The sequence below is a fragment of the Microtus pennsylvanicus genome, chromosome 9 (assembly GCF_037038515.1).
Source record: "Microtus pennsylvanicus isolate mMicPen1 chromosome 9, mMicPen1.hap1, whole genome shotgun sequence".
Taxonomy (NCBI): Eukaryota; Metazoa; Chordata; class Mammalia; order Rodentia; family Cricetidae; genus Microtus; species Microtus pennsylvanicus.
In genome coordinates, this window is record NC_134587.1 from 38,284,909 (window position 1) to 38,309,818 (window position 24,910).

Genomic DNA, 24,910 nt, shown 5'->3' on the forward strand with positions numbered 1-24,910 from the left:
AGAACACATTTTAACACATTATATATTTAAAAATAAAGCATGGACCCGGTGCCTTAGTCTAGCAAGGTCTGAACCATCTCAAATTCTGAAATAAGTTCATTTGTTCTTGTTTATTTATAATTAAATAACACACAAGTGTCACCTTAAAGTAAGAAAATTCCATTTCTTAATCACAGCTATTCACATGGAATCACCTTGTAATAAATCAAACCGTACTTCAGGCTACACAGTAGACCCTACTTCCAAACCAAGGCAAAAGTCAAACAAGAAACTTAACCCTGTTAGCTATGAACAGGGACTGCTAGAAAGCATGGGAGGTTCCTACAGCCATGTGTAGAAACCTGCTCCTCTCTGCTGTGCTTAAACACATATCCAAATCGCTACAACATGAGAAGCCCAGGGACACGCTCAGATTTTCTTAAAACTTTCCAGAATAGGGTACATGTTTTCAAATGCTTCGTAGATCTCAGAACGCTCTCTGGCACCTATAAAGAAATTCAAGTGAGTGTGAACTTTAACATAAGAACAACAACAACAGTTTCTTTTACATGCTAAAATTTCATTTCACCATATTCAATGACTGTTTCTTTGATTTTGGGAAATGGTCTAGCTAAACAACCTGAGGTGGCCTCAGAATAGATCCGTCTGTGTCTACCTCCTCAGTGTTGGGATTACAGGGATGCACAGTTTTGTGATGGTTTCCAGATGACACCTCTTTAGTTGTGCCCAATAAGTGTGGCATTTCTTTCTAATAAAGAGAAGAATTGGAGGGGCACAATAGCCCTAGTCTCCCCAAAATGCATGCCATAGGGCAGAAGTTCCTCCAGCATTTCCTCTCTTTGGATGCTGTCTTCAGTCATACCAGGCTCAGTAGAATGTAGATGGGATAGTCTGCAAATGTGTTACCATATGACATTAAGGGAGCCACCCTCAGAATCTGTGAACTCAGCTACTATGAATGGCAAAAATGTCTTTCTTGGATTCCTTCATTTCTGGTTAGTGTCTTGTTTCCATAGTATCAGACCAGGCAGACTATTCTAAGAATTTACAATTTTGACACATAGGAAGTAATTAGAGGAAAAATTTACACCATTTTCATTATTGGAGTCTTAGGTGTCAGCAATTGTTAATTTGTTAATTGTTAATAATTGATATGACTTATAGCACTAAACAAAGATTAGACACTCTCCCTGGAGAAATGTTAGTCCGTTCCCACTTGCCTCTCACTGACAACAATTTATCATCACCCTTACCACCTTCAAACTGGATAAGGGACAACCCAGTGAGTGTTATGGGCTGGTTCTTATAGGAGTTTCGGGCTTCAGCTAAATGAGAATTAGCATCTGACATATTTGGGAGCAGAAAGCAAAGAAATGATGCTAATGGAAGAAACAATAAAAAACTGTTCTGTTAGTACCAGGTTTAGTGATACATGCCTCTAATCTATCACTTGGGAGGCTGAGGCAAGAGAATCTTAAGTTCAAGGCCCTCCTGAGATACACAGATGACCCTGTTTCAAAAACAAAAACAACAGCCTGTTAGTAAGTGAATAACTTGGATTAGCTGGGGTCCTAGGACCTTCAGAGGTGCAGAAAAAGGAAGGAAGAAGAAAATCTAAGAGTGATTATTTGGCTTAGCTCCAGGCCCAGTGAGGAGAAGACCTAAAAAACCATCTACCAGAATTCAGATCAGTGATGAGCTGTAATGTTTTTATTAAAGAAAAAACTGATAGGATGCTGAAGTTCAGCAACCTCTGCACTGCTGGAGGGACTGTAAACTGGGTTCAGCTCCCAAGTTTGGGTGTTCCTCAAGAGTTATGGGGTCACCACACACCCCAGCAGTTCCTCCTGAGCAGACTTCTTACAAAACCAGAAGCAGGCACACAGTGCAGACTGGAATTGCTCCAGCAGTTATAATAACGAAGAGATGGAAACAGCCTCTGTGGCCTTCAATGAATAAAAGCCTCAGTGTATGTCTACAAGAGAGTATTACTCAGCCATAAACAGTACAAAATTTGGACATGCCTCAACAGTCGAAACAAATCCAGACACCCCACCCACCCACCCATAAAAGGTAGGAAAAGTTACATTTAGATGAAGCATTCAAAATAGGTAAATCCATGGTGATAGCAGATACTGGTAGCTGCTGGAGAACATGGCAAACTATGGAAATTTCTTTGTAGCCATGGACTGTTTTAGAACGGGAGGTGACGGTATAGTCATGCTGTATTGCAGGACACTAAATGCAATAAATGCCTACTTTCAAGTAGTTTGTTAGATAAATCTCATTAAAAAAATTTAAAGTAGTAAGGAGAAGAAAATCCTTGTAAGTCTAATTATTTTTGGACTGCTAATGGCAAAATGGCATTTATTCCTTGCTAAGGAATTTTTCTGCACCCTGAAAGATTAAAGAGGAAGATGGCGTGTTACTAACAGACACGAGAAACTCTGCACCTTTGGATAGGAAATCCCCCAGAGTCTTCTCAGAGGTAGAATATCACAGTTTCCCTTTCCAAAGAGATCAGTTTTATGCAAATCAGTGAGATGGGGACACTAACGGAACAAGGCTACTGACAAAGAACTTGCCTCTGGCTTGTTCACACCTGTATCTGGAATAGGCTTCTTACCATCCGACAATGGCCTGTGAGTGGTGACGCAAACATGCATGCCAAAACCAATCCCAGGGCAAGACAGTCTGCTTACTGTTCCTTAAGGAACAGGGCATCCAGGTCCGGCATTTGGGATAAACACTGATTTGGGTTTTTTTTCCATAAGGCCTTATATAAAATACTGTACCTACGGCTGCATTCAAACACGAAGAGCATGCCACCTGGAGACCCCTGGGAAGCAGAAACACAGCCAGTATTTTACATTAGCAACAGTGATTCCTGATACAACAGAGTGCACAGTTCCCTTATTTAATAAATGGGGAAAGTGAAGCCCAAGAAATTGAAGTTACCGAAATCATAAAGCAGCAATGAGGGAGACATGCAGCCAGTGTTCCCTCCAGAAACCATCAACCAAATACCACCTGTGCCCGCTCCCATGTGTTAAAACAAGATTTTGTTGTTAGTACTAGATGTGGCACTAGGGATCAGACCAGGGACTTTTATATTCTAAGTAAACTCTCTTCCTTCTGTGTCCCAGACCTCACCTGACATTTCCTCACTAAAGTAAGAACAAAAACCAAGCTCACAGGGCAATTAACAATCAATAATGACAGCCCCTGCCCTATAGCAGCAGCTTCAACTGGGCGACCCCAGCATTTTAGGCAAAGATTACCATGCCTTTTGTGCATGCTACAATGACTGCCCTTTGGCATGCATGCCCTTCCTAGCCCTGGTAGCAAGATGTGGCCTGATCAACTCAGAAAGGACAGGTTTTGAACTTGAGTAAGAGCCCAAGTGTCAGCTGCACCACTAGCTACCATGGCGACCATGGCGTCTTACCTGACCTCCAAGTTTCAGGTTACCTGCCAGAAAAGACAGCAACCCTCCTCACAGAGTAGTGAGAGGGTTATGTGCACTAATGTCTGTGTGAAGACCTTAGAAAAAACCACAGAATTTCACAAAAACCTAGGCCACTTTATTGCCCTTGAAGAATATATGGCAGCATTAGGGACACTGGATGGTTGGTTTAAGTATACATGACTTAACTTCTGATTCGGTGAGATGCCATGCAACATAACTTCACCATCTGTCTCCACAGGGCTGGACTGCTGCCAGATGGGTGTTTGCATCCTAACACTATACCTGGTAGGCACCTGAAATTCAGGGTCCATCATTTGGACATCAGGTCTATGAATACATCTCCATAGTTTAGCCAATTGACACACCAACCAGCAATACAATGACTTAAACTAGCCGAGTGGTATGTATGTGGGGGGGGGTTGGTGGCATGGAACTATGTAGACCAGGCTGACCTCTTTCTCAGAGATTTGCTTGCTCTGCTACCTGAGTGTCAGGACTAATGGCAAGTACCCAGCTTTCCATACAATTTTTTAAAATGCTGCTGGAAGTTTGGTCCAAAGATGTTTAGAATACACTGTTGGAAGGGAGGTTTGATATAGGAAAGTATATTGTAGATGCCTTTAATGGAATTTGGAAACTCATGCTAAGAACTTTGAAAACAGTGATATACTCAAACCAAAGTTTGACTTCGGAGCACGCTTACTAACAATTCTCTACAAATAAAATAGCCAAAGGCTTGTTCCATTTGTAAGTAACGAACACAAAGGAACACAGAAGCATGTGACAGTGGGAAGACAAGTTCTACTAGGTGACCTGTTAGAACAGGAGTCAAGGAGTGCGGGGCAGCTGACAAACCCAGCGCACTGACTATATATGTCAGTTGTGACCCAAGACTGACTTCTAGATCATTTAGTGATTGGGAGAAAATAAGAGTTCTATTTGGTGACATGTTTAAAGCAGAGTCACAGAGTCACATAAGTCACACTCCAAAGGCCCTACATGAGACCACCTACAGCAGAGACTCCTGGGGCCACAAAGTCTCAATATTCAGTATTTGTCCTTTCCAGAGAATATGTACCTGCCTTAGGAACATGGCGCAGCTTTATTAAAAGCTTGAAGGGTTTGAAGCAGCAAGTTAAGCTGCATGTGTGCAATGATTGATATAAAGCAGAAGATGAAAATACACATCAAGTAACAGGATACATGAAAAATCTATCATTTTAGGAACTGAGATCTATGAGTAATGTCATTATTTTCTCTACTTTTCTTTCCCCCAATATAGCAAAAAGTACCTTGTTATGGAGGAAAACCCATTCAGGAAGGAAGGAAAAGCAAAACGCACACATAGTTTTACATCTTGTGAATATGAGATAATAACCTTAAACTTACCTGTCAACACAACTTTTCCAGAGGCGAAGATGAGCAACACCACCTGCGGCTTCACCATCTTATAAATAAGACCAGGAAACAGTTCCGGTTCATAGCTGTTTAGAAGAAGAGGTCATGAAAGTCAGAGAAAAAATGTATAGAGTGATAATAACAATAAAGAAAAGAAAATATGACTGTTCAGAGTACTTGCTCTTGGACAACAGACAGAAGAAAAACAAGAGCCTGGAGAGTGACTCACTAGGATCCACCCAACTCTTCATGCTCAGAGGACGAAGCAGACCACACTGGCAAGCACCTGCAGTTCGTCAACCAATAAAACTGTAGCAGCCCTGGCTGGAAACAGGAAGGTGATCCTATAAAGGAAGTGACACTCCTGAAGAGTATGGAGGTCACTTCCAAAACCATGTTTTTAAAGTGACAGGCACAATAAACTCCTGATTGGAGATGTACTATTTATCCTATTCTTTGGTGTAAATAAGAGAGGGCTGAAGCTCAGAGAAAGGGAGGAAGGAGGTCATCCAGTGGAGACTGAATAGCAAACACCTGATGAGTCCATGGCCAGGTCAGCCTTGAATTTCCTTCCAGTATCACCTCTCTAGATGCATTTCTGCCTCTCAAAATCTACCTAACACAGAGCACCCTGCTCAGGACCCCACTGCACACAAAGCAGTCTCAGCTCCACAGTGACTTCCACAGTTCAACAGTAACAGTGACAGTGTGTCTTTATTTTGGTCAGCAAACTCCACGTGGGCAAGGGACTAAGGCTGCATAGGTGGCCAGTAGGACCTTATCTACTGCACAATACTCACTTCGATTTTAGACCCTTAATGAGCATTTATTATCAGCATATTTCTGACTTTAAAACTGAAGGGGACATGCTTATAGAAAACTATGTGATGTAGATTGGTAGAGAGGGTAGCAAGGAAGAGGCTGTAATGGTGATGTAGCTCAGCGGTAGAGCCTTTGCCTTATAGACATGATGCCCCGAGTTCAACACCCTGGACACGGAGGTGCTTATAATCCTAGCACTCAGGAGGCTGAGACGAGAGGATTGCTATAGTGTGAGACCAGCCTGAATTACGTAGCCAGACCTGGTTCCAAAACTAAATACAAAACCAGGACACGCCTGTAATAGATGTTGAAATGCACATTTTCAGACTCTAAATTAAAGATGAACGTGAGGTTTTTAACATAAGACACACTTGACTCAATCACGCCTGATGGGTGTGATGTTTCCCAAGCTACAGGCATTGAAAAATGTTAAAAAGAAATCCCTTTCTCTGCTTAGGAAAGTATCCTTAAGGCCCCCAATGTGAAAAACACACACACACACACACATACACACACACATACGCAAACACATAAGCGCACACATACGCGCGCGTGCTTTGCAGTTGAGATCCATATCCTGAGGATGGAGGCCTGACAGAGTGCTTCTGAGAGAGGCCAGCATGGGAGCAGAAAGGCCTCTGGAATACAAAGCACACTTTCCAGTCAGACACAACAAAAGTGACTGAGTTCATAAACCTGGCCGGCTAGGAACAAGAGACTGGTGTGGGCCTCTTCTAGAAGATAAAAGCCAGGAAGCTGACTCTGATCTTGCTCTTCGGCCAGTTTTGGTTTTCAGAAAGTGAAAATTATGTCAAGGGACTTTTACTGTCAACTGCAATCTCTTTTGTATGTTGTTGAGAAGGGAAGGGAACGAAGGCATGGGAAGTACGCACAACATGATGAGCCCCGAGCGGCCTGAAAAGAGCAAGGTGTCATGCTCCGAGTTGAGGTGGACCTCATTCGTGTGTCTGAGGAGGCAGACTGGACTCCTGTGGCTCAAGATACTGGATGATAAAATGTCTGTGTTCACATATTTAAAAATGGAGCATGTACTATGTCTGTACATTACCCCGAGTTGCAAAAGAAAACACACCCAGAGGTGATGTATATTGCATGAGGAAGCTGACCATGGAGCTGACTTTTGAAAAATAAACATGATAGATATCATAGTCACTCAATAAGCAAATTGTGTGGAAGAGGGAAAAATATAGTTGAGAAGGAGGAAGAAAGCCATCACCCAAGAGAAATGTCAGAATAAACTATAGCTCGGCAGTTAAGTCCAGACATTTTATCTTCTGTTGGGTTTGGATCTGAGAGAAAAGCCAACAAACCCCTTCCACTGATCTTTAGCCACGTGACAAGGCAGACCCACTGTTGACTCCCAAAGGAGGTAAAAGGTTGGAATGAGACTGCACTGACCAAGAGAGTAAAAGCATCTGCCCTTTACATTAGGTCAGTTGTTTTGACCCAAATGTGTATCCAGGGGAGTGGGGTGTAGAGTTGTCCTCTCTGAGGGCTGAGCTGAGGCCAGGGAGCCAGTCTGTCTGTGGAGACTAGGGTTACAGAACCAGGAAGGCTAGGATGCTCCCTTAGGCTAGGAACACTGTAAACACAGAAGTGCTGGGTCAGCTACAGCTATACAAAGACACCCCCTCCCAAATAAACACGACTAGATAGGATCTCGCTCAGAGACTATGTATGTCACAGCCATCTTTCCCCCCTCTTCTCCACCCTCCAGCTGTCAGCCTCACCCCTTCACTTCTACTGCCATCTCCAAAGCCACTTGGGCCAGTTTTATAAACCTAATCCATTAGTGGCCCTCAATACAGAGCTTCAGCACCATCATTGGGTATGAACTTTGCAGGATGGCAAGCTGAATCTATTCCGGTGGAGCTTCCCAATCAGAGATGTGGGCCAAAGTGGCCCACTTTGCAATGTCACTGTGAGAACCACTATTTCAAGACCCTGACCCATACCACAACTTTTGAGGTCTGGGGCACAGCATCCTAATCCATTCATCTACCCTGCCTTCTCCTCTGATCTTCTGGAAAGTAGCCACTCTCCCTGACCACTCTCTTGTATAAACAGCCTGAAATTTATAACTGCTGCAGCTTAGCAAGAGTGAGGTTGAGCCTGAAGCCTTCATACCTACTGAACTGCCGGTGGGTGAGCGCCAAAATCTCCAGCCTGATGGGAAATTTCACATCACAGCTTCCAACCATGTTCTGAATTTTAAAATTGAAGAATCTGACGGGGAAGCCAAGCTTCTGCACCACGCGAGCATACTTTCTCGCTGCCAGTCGAGACTCCTCTTCACTGGGGAGATGGAAACACAAATAAAGACACTTTCTTGTTGTTTCATGAGAGAGTCTGGCTGTATAGCCCAGGCTAGTGAGTAACTCGTGCACTTCCTGCTTCCATCTCCCAAATGCTGGTATTACAGGCATGCGTTACCACATCTACTTAATTAATGGCATCTACTATTAATCAAACTGGTTGATTAATGACCCCTTTACTATTGCATTTGTAGCCTGCACTTCTGACCACCTCTCTACTCTATGTCCTATGTTCATCTTTGAATGTACCTATGAGACTGTAGGCTGGTCATGCGGGTGTGGCTCAGCAACAGAGCACTTGCCTACCATGTGTAAGACTCTGGATCTGGTCCCCAGAATCACAAGAATAAAATAAAAATAAGTGAGCCTCCATGAGAAGGATCTCCCTCGCTTACCTTTGTCCATAGTGTCGTGTAAAATGTTTGGAACAATGAACAATTGGTTGTTGAACTGACCGGCACCCATCACCTTGATTGGTCATCCCTCATCCGATAAGGTACTTTGACTTGTTTTGAATGTTGTTTGAAAAATTGACTACTGCACTATTTCTCAAAGTGTGTCCTCAGACCTAAAATCTTGTAAGAGGAGCCATGACCCAGGTGTAACCTCTGGCACATAGACACTCTTGTCTGGGCACCAGCGAATTGCTGTCTATAGTCTTCTAAGTTCTTCTGGTTCTCACTGCAGCCTGAGAAGTGCCCTGGTCTAAAAATGTGTGAGCCATTTGTATAGGGACAAAAATAAGGACAAAGACATTCAAAACATTAATCAACGCAAGGAAGACAGATATGGGCCAAGTGAGTGGCATAGACTTGTGTCTTTAGGAGACGAATTGTCAAAAACAACTTTAAATTCCTTAAAACTTGCCCAGTTTTCTCAGCTTTCTCACCCAACTGCTATGAGATTCATACTCAACATGAGGAGAAAATGTATCCAAACTCATAGCTGCGACTGACCCCAAATACATGTCAGAGAAATGGCAGGCTTGAGATCTGGGCCTCTAGTTTTCATCTGACATTGTTCACTTGCCCAAGCAATAGTGAGCAGCAGGGGCTGCCAGGCAGGGGCCACCATGAGTAAATTCTATGAACACAGCTCTCTTCATGAGGTGTACCCATCTTAAGTTGTAAACCAGCAGTTCCTAAAGGAAAGGCCACTTGGACTCAGCTTGCCTGGACAAGCGAAGTGCTGAATTCTCTTCCCTAGATCCCTCACTGTCCTCGTATGTGAATTGGGCCATGCACTTTATTTCAATCACCCTTGTGTTCCCCACCCATTTCTAACTCCTGACATGGCAAGACTATGTCCCAAGTTAGTAATGAAATGAAGACATTTTGTAAAAGAAGTCTTGTTCTGCTGTAAACCTCACATACGGGTTCCTATTTTAGCTACAGCTCAAAGTCTACACATATATTCATTGCGCAAACATTAGAGAATAGATTTAAAACCCTAAAGTTTCATCACAGGTGGTAAGAACTATTTAAATTTTACCTTCTGTACATATCCCTAAGCAAACATGTATCCTTCATCCTTATCATTACAGAAAATAGATTTGGATAGAGTTTGGACAATAATACCGTTCTCTCTCTCTCTCTCTCTCTCTCTCTCTCTCTCTCTCTCTCTCTCTCTCTCTTGTATAAACCGAACACTCAGAATTCATTTTGCAGAACTCAAGAACAAGATAGGTCACCACAACATGAAGAACTGCATTAAAAAATCAAAGTATAAGGAAGGTTGAGAGCCACTACTCTAAATGAATCAAAAGCCACAATCCTTTCTCTGTTATTTCTTATATAATATAAGATATTAAAAGGGCTAGAAAAATATTTGGGGCTAGAAAAATATTGGAGGTCAATATTTATATCATGAGCTACAAGGGGAATGGTTTTCCAAACAAGATTTCAAATGATAAAGGGAAAACATAATGGGGGAAAAATGAATCAGCCAACTGTACACCAACAACTTTAAGTTGTGTTTGAAAACCAATACATAGTAATCTGGAAAAATATTTGCAGCATAAAATTGCAAAATACTTAAAATGCAAAAGACTTCTACCAAAAGACAAATATCTATAGGACATTGGGCAAAAGATATAATAAGCATTTTACATGCTCATGAAGAGATGTTTGATGTCATAATCATAAAAATACAAATTTAAATGATGTAAGTTTTTTCAATAAGTTTAGCAGATATAAGTAAGTTTATTGGCAGCCCATGTTCATAGGAATAAATGAATGATTGGTGCCTCTGTAGCTACAGGTTGATATCACCTCTCCAAAGGGGACTTGCTGTCCATCTGACACAAGGAAAACACCAGCTCTCTCCACCGACTGTGGAGCAAACATCAGAGCTCAGACTTCTCCTGTAGGAGATCCAGGAAAGAGAAATCTTTCCAGAGATAGCTCCTAAGTGAATGTTCCAGGTATGTCCCATTTAGAAAACTCTATCTTGTCCAATACTGAGGGGACTCAAGAGGTGAGTGAACAGCCACATAGTGGGACACCCTGCTCTCTAGGACTTCCACAATGGGACAAAATCCCAGGTCCCTTCCCCAACTCCCTTGGCATTTCTAACCAGCCAACAGGGAGTTTCCTATGGCTAGGCTCCCCTCAAACCCAAACCCATCCACTGGACCCTCCAAGTTACTAGCCATACCCCGCCTAAGAGCTTAGAGATTGCTGTAATACTGAGGGGAACAATAGCTTGCTACAACACTGAGGGGATTAAGAGAGAACACCAAGGGAGCAAACCAGGAGAGAAGACCAAGAGAGCAGGTGTATAGAGATTACAGAGGCTTTCTGAGACAGACATTGGCAGTACACCAGAACCCAGCAGTGACACAACAGAAGACGTAGAAGAAAATGACTCTAAACATAACTTTATGAAAATGGAGATCTTTAAAGAAAAAATGAAAAACTCCCTTAAAAAACAAACAAACAAAAAATTGGAAGACAAACAAAAAATTGGAAGAAATTAATAAATCCCTCAAATAAACAACAAACAAACAAAACGAACAACAAACAAAACAAACAACAAATTGGAAGACAAACAAAAAAATTGGAAGGAATTAATAAATCCCTCAAAGAAACCCAAGAAAACCAAGAAAAAAACAATCAAACAGGTGAAGGAAACAGTTCAAGACTTGAAGACTGAAACTGAGGTAATAAAACACAAACGGAGGGAATTCTGGATATGGAAAATCTAGGTAAATAAACAAGATCTACAGAGGAAAGTAGAACCAACAGAATACAAGAGATGGAAGAAAGAATCTCAGGCTTTGAAGATACTATAGAGGAAATCGATTGGTCAAAGAAAACATTAAATCCAACAAATTCTTAACACAAAATATTCAGGAAATCTGGGACACCATGAAAAGACCAAACCTAAGAATAATAGGGGTAGAAGAGGAAGAAGAACTCCAGCTCAAAATCACAGAAAATATATTCAACAAAATCATAGAAGAAAACTTTTCCAACCTAAAGAAGGATATTCCTATGAAGGCACAAGAAGCTTACAGAACACCAAATAAACTTGATCAAAAAAATCCCCTAATAATCAAAACACAAAACATGCAGAATAAAGAAAGAATATTTAGAGCTTCAAAGAAAAAAGGTAACAGATAAAGGTAAACCTCAGAATTACACCTGAATTCTCAATGGAAACTATGAAAGCCAGAAGGTCCTGTTTAGGTGTGCTGCAGACACTAAGAGACCATGAATGCAAGCCAAGACTACTATACCCAGCAAAGCTTTCATTCACCACCAATGGAGAAGACAAGATATTCCATGACAAAAACAGATTTAAACAATGTGTATCCAGGAACCCAGCCTTACAGAAAGTACTAGAAGGAAAACCCCAACCCAAGGAAGCTAACTGCACCCACAAAAACACAGGCATCTGATAATCCCCTACAAGCATAACCCAAAGAAGGGAAACACACAAACACTGCTATCGAAAAATAACCAGATTTAACAACCACTGTTCATTAATATTGCTTAATATCAATGGAGTCAATTCACCTATAAAAAAGACATAGGCTAAGAGGATGGATATGAAAACAGGTTCCAGTCTTCTGCTGTATACAAGAAACACAACTCAACTCAAAAACAGACACTGCCTCAGAGTAAATGGTTGGGAAAAGGTTTTCCAATCAAATGGACCAAAGAAACAAGTGGGTATAGCTATCCTAATATCTAACAAAGTTGATTTCAAAATAAAATAAGTCAGAAAAGATGGAGCAGGACACTATATTGATGAACAATTCGTCAAGATGCAATCTCAATCCTGAACATCTATACCCCTAATACAAGAGCACCCACATATGTAAAAGAAACATTACTAAAACTTAAATTGCACATCAAATTCACTAATAATAGACTTCAACACTCCACTCTCACCAATGGACAGGTTAACCCGACAGAAACTTAACATAGAAATAAGAGAACTAACAGATGTCATGAATCAAATGGACTTAACAGACATTTATAGAACATTCCACCCAAATACAAAAGAATATACCTTCTTCTCAGAGCCTCATGGAACTTTCTCTAAAATTGATCACATAATTGGTAACAAAGCAAACCTCCACAGACACAAAAAAATTTAGAGTAACCCCCTATGTCTTATAGGATCACCAGGGATTAAAGTTAGAATTTAACAACAATACTACTCTCAGAAAGCCTACAAACTCATAGAAATTGACAGTGAACTGCTGAACCATCCCTGGGTCAAGGAAGAAATAAGAAATTAAAGACTTCCTTGAATTCAACAAAAATAAAGGCACAACATATTCAAACCTATGAAACACTATGAAAGCAGTGCTAAGAGGAGAGTTCATATCACTAAGTGTCCACATAAAGAAAACAGAGAAAGCTCACATTAATGACTTAACAGCACACTTGAAAGCTCTAGAACAAAAAGAAGCAGACTCACCCAGAGAGAGTATAAAGCAGGAAATAATCAAATTGAGGGCTGAAATCAACAAAATAAAAACAAAGAAAACAATACAAAGAATAAATGAAACAAAGAGCTGGTTCTTTGAGAAAAATCAACAAGATAGACAAACCCTTATCCAAACTAATCAAAAGGCAGAGAGCAAAAATCCAAATTAATAAAATCAGAAATGAAAAGGGGGACATAACAGACACTGAGAAAATTCAGAGAATAATTAGGTCATACTACAAAAACCTGTACTCCACAAAATTGGAAAATGTAAAAGAAATGGACAAGTTTTTAGATAGATACCATATACAAAAATTAAATCAAAACCGGGTGAGCAATTTAAATAGACCTATACTGCAAAAAATAGAAGCTGTAATCAAAAACATCCCAGCCAAAAAAAAAAAAAGGCTCAGGGCCAGAAAGTTTTAGTGCAGAATTCTACCAGAACTTCCGAGAAGAGCTAACACCAATACTCCTTAAAGTGCTCCACATAATAGAAACAGAAGGGACAAACTCTTTTTATGAGGCTACGGTTACCCTGATACCAAAACCATACAAAGACTCAACCAGGAAAGAATTACAGTCCAATCTCACTCATGAGCATGGATGCAAAAATATTCAATAAAATACTGGCAAACCAAATCTTAGAACACATCAAAAAAAATCATCCACCATGATCAAGTTGGCTTCATCCCAGAGATGCAGGACTGGTTCAACATACAAAAATCTTATCAAAGTAATCCATCATATAAATAAACTGAAGGAAAAAAATATGATCATTTCACTGGATGCTGAAAAAGCATTTGACAAAATTTAATATCCCTTCATGATAAAGGTCTTGGAGAGATCAGGGATACAAGGAACATATTTAAATATAATAAAATCAATAAACAGTAAGCCAATATCAAATTAAACGGAAACTCAAAGCAATTCCACTAAAATCATGAACAAGACAAAGGTGTTTTGTTCTCTCTTCATATTTCTTCACATAGTTCTTCAAGTTTAAGCAATGGCAATAAGACAACAAAAGGAGATCAAGTGTATTCAAATTGGAAAGGAAGAAGTCAAACTTTCATTATTTGTAAATAATATGATAGTGTATATAAGTGACCCCAAAAACTCTACCAGAGAAATCCTACAGCTGATAAATACCTTCAGTGATATGGCAGGATACAAGAACAACTCAAAAACTCAGTAGCCCTCCTATACACAAACAATAAAGAAGCTGAGAAGGAAATCAGAGAAACATCACCTTTCACAATAGCCACAAATTACATAAAATATCTTGGAGTAACATTAACCAAAGAAGTGAAAGACCTATTTGACAAGAACTTTAAGTCTTTGAAGAAAGATATTGAAGAAGATACCAGAAAATGGAAAGATCTTCCATGTTCTTGGATAGGTAGGATCAACATAGTAAAAATAGCAATCCTACCAAAAATCAATCTATAGATTCAATGCAATCCCCATCAAAATCCCAACACAATTCTTCACAGACCTTCAAAGAACAATAATCAACTTCATATAGAAAAACAAAAAACCCAAGATAGCCAAAACAATCTTGTACAATAAAGGAGGCATCACCATCCCTGACATCAAGCTCTATTACAGAGCTACAGTAATGAAAACAGTTTGGTACTGGCATAAAAACAGAGAGATTGACCAATGGAATCAAATCAATGACCTGGATATTAATCCACACACCTATGAACACCTGCTTTTTGACAAAGAAGCTAAAATTATACAATGGAAAAGAAAGCATTTTCAACAAATGGTGCTGGCATAACTGGATATCAACATGTAGAAGAATGAAAATAGATCCATATCTATCACCATGCACAAAACTCAAGTCCAAATGGATTAAAGACATAAATATAAATACGACCACACTAAACTTCATAGAAGAGAAAGTGGGAAGTAGTCTTCAGTGCATGGACATGGGAGACCACTTCCTAAATATAACCCCAGTAGTACAGACACTGAGGGCAACAATAAATAAACAAAACCTCCTGTAACTGTAAAGTAAAGGACACAGTCAATAAGACAAAAATGCAGCCTATTAAATGGAAAAAGATCTTCGCTAACCCCACATCAGAAAAAGGACTGATATCCAGAATATATAAATAAAGACATTAAAATTCTAAATAACCCAATTAAAAATGGGGAATGGAACTAAACAGAGAAATCTCAACAGAAGAATCTCAAATGGCCAAAAGACACTTAAGGAAATGTTCAACATCCTTAGCGATCAGGTAAATGCAAACCAAAACAACTCTGAGATACCATCTTATACCTGTCAGAATGGCTAAGATCAAAAACACTAATGGTAGCTTATGCTAGAGATGATGTGGAGTAAGGGAAACACTCATGCATTACTGGTGGGAATGCAAACTTATACAACCACTTTGGAAATTTGCAGCAGTTTCTCAGGAAATTGGAAATCAACCTACCTCAGGATTCAGCAATACCACTCTTGGGCATATACCCAAAAGATGCTCAGTAATACTACAAAAAGCATTTGTTCAACTATGTTCATAGCAGCATCATTTGTAATAGCCATAACCTGGAAACAACCTAGATGCCCCTCACCAAAGAATGAATAAAGAAAATGTTGCATATTTACACATTAGAGTACTACTTGGTGGTAAAAAACAATGAAATCTTGAATTTTGCATGCAAATTGATAGAATTAGAAAACACTATCCTGAATGAGGTAACCTAGACCCAAAAAGATAAATATGGTATGGACTCACTCATAAGGGAATACTAGCTATAAACAAAGAACATTGAGCCTATAGTTCCTGATCCTAGAGAAGCTAAGTAATACGGTGAACCCATAAAAAAAACATATAAAGACCCACCTGGAAATTGGAAGCAGACAAGATTTCCTGACAAAATTGGGAGCATGGAGGTGGGGGCAGAAGGGAAGGTAAAAGGGGAAGAGCAGGGAAGAAGGGAAGCATTGAGAAGAACTTGAGGGAATGGGATAGTTGAGATGGAGGAAGGACAGAGATGAGAGCAAGGAAAGAGATATCTTGATTGAGGAAGCCATTTTAGGGTTAACAGAAACCTGGCTCTAGAGAAAGTCCCAGGAATCCACAAGGATGACCCCAGCTAAAACCCTAAGCAATAGAGGCAAAGGGGCCTGATCTTGACTTGCCCTGTAGTCAGACTGATGACTATCTTAAATATCACCATAGAACCTTCACCCAGCAACTGGTGGAAACAGAGGCAGAGACCCACATCGGAGCACTGGACTGAGCTCCCAAAGTCCAGTTGAAGAATGGAAGGAATGAGAATATGAGCAAAGAGTTCAAGACCATGATGGGTTCACCCACTGAAACAGATTACCTGAGCTAATAGGTGCTCACCAACTCCAGCTGGACTGGGAAGGAACAAGCGTAGGACCAAACTAGTCCCATTGATTGTGGTTGACAGTTGCATGGCTGGGGCAGACTGAGGGATCACTGACAGTGGCACCAGGATTTATTCCCACTGCATGTACTGCCTTTTTGGGATCCTATTCTCTTTGGATGTATATTTTGCTCAGCCTAGATATATTAGGGATAGCCTTGGACCTTCCCCAAAGCAATGTGCTTTAGCCTCTCTGAGGATTAGATAGGGATGGGTGGGAGGGTGTGTGGAGGGAATGGGATGAGAGGAGGGAGTGGGAACTTGAATTGGTATTTTTTAAAATCTAATAAATTTTTCAAGAAAGAAGAAATACAACTGAAAAATGTCTTCATAAATCCACAATAATATCCCTAGGCTTTTGATATCTTGTCATGACTGCAGATGAAAAATTATGTGTGTGTACACATGAACTTGCTTTTAACATGTATATGTTATATATAACATATGTGTATATAATATACATGTAACATGCATGTATATGTTAAAAACAAGTTCCCATAACCCAATTAATTTCCTTGAACCTTAACCAAATGTTGAGTACTATAAAGTATGGGATATAGCTTAGTATTAAAAGTAAGACTAAGAACATTTTATTTGCTTCTCAAGACAGGCTTTCCCAGTTGCTTTGGAGTCTGTCCTGAAACTCACTCTGTAGACCAGGCTGGTCTCGAACTCACAGAGATTCCCTTGCCTCTACCTCCAGAGTGCTGAGATCAAAGGCATGCACCACCACTGCCTGGCCAAGACTAAGAACTTTTAACCCCATATTAACTGTTTGACAGAGAAAAATATGTTGCTCCTACTATGAGTTTTCACACAAATTCTACACTTCTTTCCTTACATAGTGAGTCGCCTGTGGGGTAAGAAAGGAAAATTTCATCCTCATACCTTTTGGCTCCTGTGCAGACCACTTTCCCAGAGCTAAATAAGAGGGCTGTTGTCCTTGGCTCTCGGATCCTCATTATGACTGCAGCAAACCTCTGCACACCAAAGCCAATGGGAGAATTAGTCTCTACTGGGAGTGAACAGTAGTAGCCCAGTTAGAAAGTTGGGACTGTGTATGAAAATCTCAAGGAAACTGAAATGGACGAGAAAAACTGAACAATGTCTGGGTCTATCCTCCCACGTTAACCAAAGTTATAATTACAAAATGTTACTCTACAGCTGTTTCCAAAGGATCAGCTAAAATTAGAGCATCTGTTCCATTTAAGGTCTGATGCTATGAGCTTTAGACTTTCTCTCATTTATACACTCAACAAGACTAACAAAGTCCATTGTTGCCCTCATTTAATAAACAAGTATTTCACCTCCAACATTATCATAACTTGGTAAAGACATAATATAATCTTTACCATTATATCATTAGATTTATATTGATATACTTTCTTTTCCTCTTAAGAGCAAGCGTGCAGATGGCGAGCTGAGGATATGGTGCCATTAGCCAGGTGCCCACCTGGCACACATGAATTGCCGGGTCTGATTCCCAGAATGGAATCATCCAGGTTTGGTGGTGCACCTGGAATCCTAACACTCTGGAAGTAGAGACGAGTGGGGGGGGGGAGTTCAAGGTCATCCTCGGCTGCACTCAAATTTGAGGCCAGTTTAGAATATATGAGATCTCATCTTATCCCAAAACAAAAATTAGATGAGCCTGATGTGGCCCATGCCTATTATCCCAGTACTTGAGAGGCTGAGGCAGGAGGATTCCAAGTTTAAGAATAACATAAGCTACATAGCTAAATCTCATTTCAAGACCAAAAAAAAAAATCACAGAAAAGAAAAGTATGCTATTATATATGTTACTGCCAAGATTCTAGAATACCAAGGCAACTAAAATGCAGAACACAACACACATAATGACAAGCATGCTAAAGACAAAGGGAAAATCCATTTCATCAAGGTCCAGCCTTTATAATTCTTCTCAATGTGTGTTCCCAGGCCTGCTCATTGATAAGACCCCTCAAGGACGCTGAAGCCCTTGACACAGTCAGCTTATCACATTAGCAAGGCACTAAATGACCTGGTCCTCCCATAGGTCCTACGCACGCACTTCTCCAACTTTCTAGTTGAAATTGGGGTGGGTCCCCTGCAAGATCACCTCTTGTGGGGGCAGCTACTCCAAAAGATCATGGATCACTACAGGCTCAGACAAGCAATTGCAATTTGAACTGGAAACACGAAAAAAACCCTGCGTCACCACCAGAGACTGAATGAGTTCTCATTAATGCTTTTTGTGTGCTTATTAAAATATATCATTTTCCCTGGTATTCATTAATATAAGAGAGAAATATACATATCTTCACTAGATGATCCAAGCAAACAGACTCGTAATCCTGCCCCAGCTTCTCAAGTACTAGGAGCACAGGTGTGAACCAACTATTTCATTTTCTTTTTGTTTTCTGGAGAAAGGATCTCACGATGCACCCAGGCTATGACTCTCTGTGTAGACCAGACTAACCTCGAACTCACAGAGCTCTGTCTGCCTCTGCCTCCCAAGAAAAGGAATTTAAAAACCGGTACCACCATGCCCAGCAATTGTTATATTCTCATCATGATTTTATTAAACATTTAAGATAATTCAAAGCACGAACTTGAATTTGCATAGAAAGTACAATTCCAGACAGCTCCTCTACATTCTCTTCCTATACATTCCAGCAGGGGGAGCTGAAGACGATGAGGAAAATATGCATAAAATTATCTTTTTTTCCAATAATGCAATCTGTCATTGCTGCCGCCCTAAGAATTCACCTCACAGCTGTTATTTCTTTGCTTCCACTTCTTTTTCCTTTTGTGTGTAGGGAGAAGGGAGAATAGTTTGAGACAGGATCTCACTATGTAAGCCTGGCTTACCTTACTCAGTTCGTAGATGAGGCTGGTCTTGAACCCACAGAACTACATCTGCCTCAGTCTCCCAAATGCTGGTATTATAAGGTGTGTACCACCATGCCCAACCTCACCAGGTGTTTCTATCCATACTCTAGCCAGAGACGTGAGACAGAAAAGGAAAAGCTATTTGGTATCTGGATAATAACATAACACTAAATTCAGATGTCAGCGAAAGCAAATGCTTAGTCTATAAAGAATTGATTTACATAGTCTCTCTCACTATTGTGATTCTTTATCATCTGACCACAAATCTTCTGCCACTGGGTCCACGGAGCTGTTTTCCAGTGAACGTGAAGTACACATAATTGTACTCCTGGCTCAGGACTTAGCTTCGAGCCCTGCCTTCCTCTACAAAGCACAAAGCCTGAGGAATCATTAAATGTTGAGGAAGCTAACAAATCCAAATTCTGTAAGCAAATATGTCAACGAAGACAGGATGTCTTCATATTTTATTAAACTGCAGTCAGCAGACATGGGCAGGGGGATCTCTGTGAGATTGAGGCTGGCTTGGTTACATAGTGAAAAAAAAACCTTTAGGTGGGGAACCATTGAATCAGCCATGTGTAAGCAAAAGCTAGAGCCTTATAAACAACTTAGCTTTTTTTCTGTTTTCTGATTATGTGCTTCTTGTTGCTGTTTTGAGACAGGGTTTCTCTGTGTAGCCCTGACTGTCCTGGAACTCACTCTATAGACTAGGCTGGCCTTGAACTCACAGAGATCCATCTGCCTCTCCCTCCCAAATGCACCACCGCCACCTGCCTCAATTTAGCTTTTTTGGACAAAAGAAACCAAAAATGGAAAAACATAGACATGTCAGCTATGTGAGCCAGCATTTAGAAAAATAGTATTTCTCACCAGGCATGGTTACACAGACCTATAATCCCAGCAATCCAGCCTTTTGGAAGAAGAGGCTGGAAAGAGTCCAAGTTCAAACCTAACCTGGGCTATGTGGCAAGACATTGTCAAAAAAAAAAAAAAAGGATCCAAAAGAATCCACAGGTCCACAGGTGTGATAATTCAAGTTAGTTTCAAGTTAGTGTTCCACTGTATTGAAAACAGACATGCTGAAAAATCTTTGTGAATGACAAGGAAAGCTCTAGTTTCAGGATTTTCAATTATTGCTCTATTCAGCATGGAAAATGGATGACTTTATAACTTCAAAATAAAAAATGAGATAGTTAACCTTCTGAATTAACAAAACTTTTCACTAAGAATTTCTTTGAAGAAAATAAATGAGCCAATGTCATAACCATACAGTGAACAATATCTAAGAAAATTGCAATGGTTGGAAGGGACACCGAAGTCTCTTACCTTAGGGTTATATTCTGTGTTTTTGGCATTCAGAGCTATTTTCCTCAGGTCCAATTTACAAGCCAGATTTGCAGTGGAAACTATATTCCTGAAGAAACAAGGCAATCCAGAAGATCATAATGGTATAGTTTCAACACCAACTTAGCTTACTTCATTAAGTTATTTCATAGACTCTGCCTTAGCAACTTGCTCGGGGGAGAATTCTCAGCATGAAATGCAAAGGCATGTAGTCCTTAGTTAACTGTAAACCTCAATGTGCTAAAATCCACATTTTCTTACATTTCATAACTAAAATTAAGTTTTGGAACTTAATTTTATAATTAATTAAAAAAAACACACTGTCCTAAAACAGAAACCACAAACCCAAGGGAGTTTGCTAATCAAACTCAATTTTATATCTTTTGTGTTTACCCAGCCCCTAACTACCATTGTTAACAACTTCAGTGCTTTGGTATAGACAATATAATCTTTCAAGAATGTGTTGTTAATCTTGACCCTCCTCTAAGGGGGCCAAGAACTGGTGTTTCCTTTAATAATTAACCAGTCTGCCATTGGTTATGATCCATTAAGAACTGAAAAAGAATAAGGCGATCTGAAATGCTCCTCCTTCCACCATTATCCTGAAGCTAGTTCTCACGGTCTGAAACATAAACTCATAAACTGCTCATGTAGAAACAGCCCTCCCTTTAAAAGCAAGTACTCTTACTGCAACTGAGGCACAATTCCAGAGCGTTCTGGAACAGGGTTCATTGGTGTCATGGACACTAAGGATGCCATAGGTAAGGCATCAGAGTTGGGTTTTCCTGGAGCAGGCTGGCTGGAGTCAGCACCATCAGGGCGCAGGAGGAAATCCGGTGAACTGCCGCTGTTCAAGCTCAGCCCACTGTCCTCCCCACCAGGCAACTGCAACTGATACGGCTGATCTTGAGCTTCACAACTTGGCTCCTTTTCATGCTCGTTTCCAACGACAGTCTGGTCTTTATTTTCTTGAATAAGCTCATCTGGTAGGAAGCTTAGATCCACAGGTGAGAAGTCCCTGGATGCTTCTTTGCCTCCACCAAGATGTGAATTAAACACCGTCTCTGGATGGGACAGATTAAGCGGGTGCACGTCTACAGGCGCTTGTGGGCTGAACAGTTGAGACACGGCTCGAGGATAGTAATCCTAGGCAACGTGCAAAGCAAAAATAAAAGAATTCAAAACGCCAGTGGGTTACACCAATGGGACTCCACTATGGCAGGAAGCCAACGGCTTCAGTCTGAAAGGGAGTTCAAGATGGCCTCGATTCACACCCCGCCTCCTACAAAGTCCCACCAAGATTCTACTACAGAGCACCAGCATGCTTAAGAGCCTATCTTAGAGCTGGAAAGATGGCTCTTAAGAGTATTGCCTGCTCTTCTAGAGTCTCCAGTTTAAGGGGATCTGACATGCGCTCATGGATTCGTTCATTGGGCACCAGGCATGCACATGGTATGCATACGCACAGGCAAAACACTCATACACAGAAAATAGAAACAAATAAATCTGTGCTAACTATATCTTAAAATATAGAGAAGGCCTTCACCATACAATGTTTTTCCTACTTCAGTTATAGCTTGCTAAGTTGTCCCTAACTCCAGCTGGGTAATAGGTATAGTTGAACTCAAGATGCCTAGAAAGTTGAAGACAGCAGCTGTACTCTGTTAGATAATTGTAAGCATCAGATAACTTAAATTCACATTGAGGATTTTTATAACTACTTTTTTATTACGTATATGTGTGAAGGAGATATGGCCACTTGAGTGCAGGGGCCTAAGGAATCTAGAAGAAGGCACCGGATCTCCCTAGAGCTAAAATTACAGAAAATCGTGAGCCACAGACATGGGTGCTGGGAACTGAACTCAGGCGATCTGCAAGATTGGTTCTTGCTCCTAACTACGGAGCCACATCTCTGTGGCCCCATACAAAAATCACAGTTTAGAGTAAGCAGGTGAATCTTGGGACTTAGTCTTACTTGACTGGTCAGCATTCATTAAAGACTCAGCATTGTTTTTTTCTCATCAAAGGAGAGATGTACAACTTATGTGAATTTAGAACAGATAAATAAGTTACTGAGATTGAAATATTAAGGATATTTTAAATTGACATTGGTTTTGTTTGGGAGATAGGATCTCATTATACCCTAGGCTGGCCTCAGCCTCTATGGTGCTGGCTCATACCTTTAATTCCAGCACTCAGGAAGCAGAGGCAGGTGGATCTCTGTGAATCTGAAGGTCTTTCTAGTGAGTTCCAGGATAGCCAAAGCTACATAAAGAAATATGCCCCATTGCCCCCCCCAAAAAAATAGGAAGGAGAGGGAGGGAGAGAGAGGGTACAGAGAGAGAGAGGGACAAAAAGAAGGAGAAGGGTGCAGAGGGGGAGATAGAGGGGCAGAGAAGGGGAGAGAGAGAGGAGAAGAGAGAGAGAGAAATAGTTAAAAAATCTTAACAAACCAAGTGTGGTCACAGGTGGTGGGCCGCAAGTGTAGTTCCAGCTACTGTAGAAACTGAGGCAGAGGCATAGCTCGAGCCTAGTTGTTCACAATCAGTCTGAGAGGTCAGATGCCCTGAGCGTGGCCTGAACCTAGCACAGCAGAAGCGCTGGAACCCCAGGTGACTGCAGGCAGCATGTCCCTTTACCACCAGGACCAGGCCATCTAACTTCATGGCTAGGATGTCTAAATTGACAATCCTGATTACCTCACTGAACTTCCAAGTTCAGTTGAAGGGCCTGGATCGAACCTGCCTCTTAGGGAAGAGTTGGCATTTCAAAGAGACTCCCCAGGGCCAACACAAGTCCCAGTTTTTCAGCGAGGTGGCTGCCAGGCTCACCTGGATGGAGTATGGCTCCAGGAAGAGGTCCAGGTACGCGTCCTCCTCCTCCATGAGGGAGAGCCCACCACGAAGAGCTGGGAACAAGCAAAGGGATCAGCGTCCAAGCAAATCAGAGGCACTTTGGTGGAACCAGCCCAGCTTCTAGAGCTGATGACCTTTATCAGCCTCGGGCAGGACACAATGAGGTGGGGTCTGCTGGGTCTACCACCTGCACAGATGGTGTGAATGAGCAGAGGAACCAGGTGAGAGGCAGAGAAGGAGTTGATGAGCCTGGCGAGACACAGCTGGTGGCGCCCAGAGGCAGAGAAGGACTGCTGAGTTGGCTGGGGCAGACCAGGCAGAGCCCCCACTGGCGCTCCCACCGCCACCACTGGGCCTGCACCCTTTGCCATGCTTCCAGGAGAGCAGCAGAAAGTTAGCGACGTGCGCTGTGAGAAAAAAAAAATGCGTTTTCTCTTACTCTTTTCCTTTTTCCCTTTTCCTCCTTCCGTTCTCTTTCCCTCCTTTTCCCCCTCCCTCTTCTCTTTGCATGCAGCTCAGGCTAGCCACAAACCGTCCCCCAGCCCCTGAGTGCTGGGATTACAGAGCATATCACCATTCGCGGATTTCTCTGATGTGGCATCTTTATTTTATTTGTTTATCTCCGTTGATGTGTGCGTGTACATGTGGCGCATTACAGAGATCACGTGATGGTCAGATGACTGCTTTCAGGAATGGATTCTCCCCTTCCAGCATGTGGAAGGAACTGGAGGCTCCAAATCGAGAGTAGCAAGCTTGGTGGCAAGCGCCCTTACCCGCTGAGCCCCCTTACCACCCAGATGTGACATTTCTGTTATTATTTTTTCACCGTCACACCTCAGGTAGCTTTTCACCAATCACAGGGAATTTACCGACAGCTGTGTCAGCCCAGGTAGCTTTTCAGCAGCTACAGGGAATTTACCTGCAGCTGGGGTATTCCACAGATAGGGTCCAGACAACGCAAGAAGATACTGCAAAACTCAATATCCAGTTGTTTTTTGCTGGGATTGAAGTGCTTCCGTTGAATCAGAGCTAGGCTAAGTGCTTCACATGTCTGGACTCACTTAAGTGTCATGACAGAGCTGGGACAAAGCACCTTCCCATCCTCTGCATGGCTGTGGATTGAATCCAGGGCCTCATACACACCAGGCAAGCATTCTGTCACTGAGCTACACCCCAAGTCAATAAGCACCCCTGTTCGGTAGCTGAGTATACTGACTTATTTTCGTTTCGGAATTTATAATATTTTGTACTTTGGCAAAAAAAGTGTTGAGAAATAGAAAAATTACAAACATGAGGGAAACAAGCTTTATCCAAGGACGTAAAGTTACTTTGTTTGCTTTGTCCCGTTTTCTTTAACTTTTGCTAATGGCAAGCTCTCTGTCTGAATTTCTGAGGAAGCAGAGTAGTACCAGGCTAGGAGAACTGGCTTTGGATTTGGTGTCCCTGCACAGATGCGTGAC

General features: G+C 41.3%; 1 protein-coding gene across 1 annotated transcript; it reads right to left on the reverse strand.

Moving 5' to 3' along the window:
- Nucleotides 1-408: 408 nt before the first annotated feature.
- Nucleotides 409-23,480, reverse strand: Tbpl2 (TATA-box binding protein like 2). The gene is made up of 7 exons (XM_075984416.1): nt 23,427-23,480; nt 21,284-21,741; nt 20,578-20,665; nt 17,269-17,360; nt 7,838-8,005; nt 4,859-4,953; nt 409-485 (listed from the first exon to the last, which is right to left on the reverse strand). Exons 1-7 carry the CDS (start codon nt 23,478-23,480, stop codon nt 409-411), a joined length of 1,032 nt encoding a protein of 343 aa, XP_075840531.1.
- Between the last annotated feature and the right edge of the window lie 1,430 nt (nt 23,481-24,910).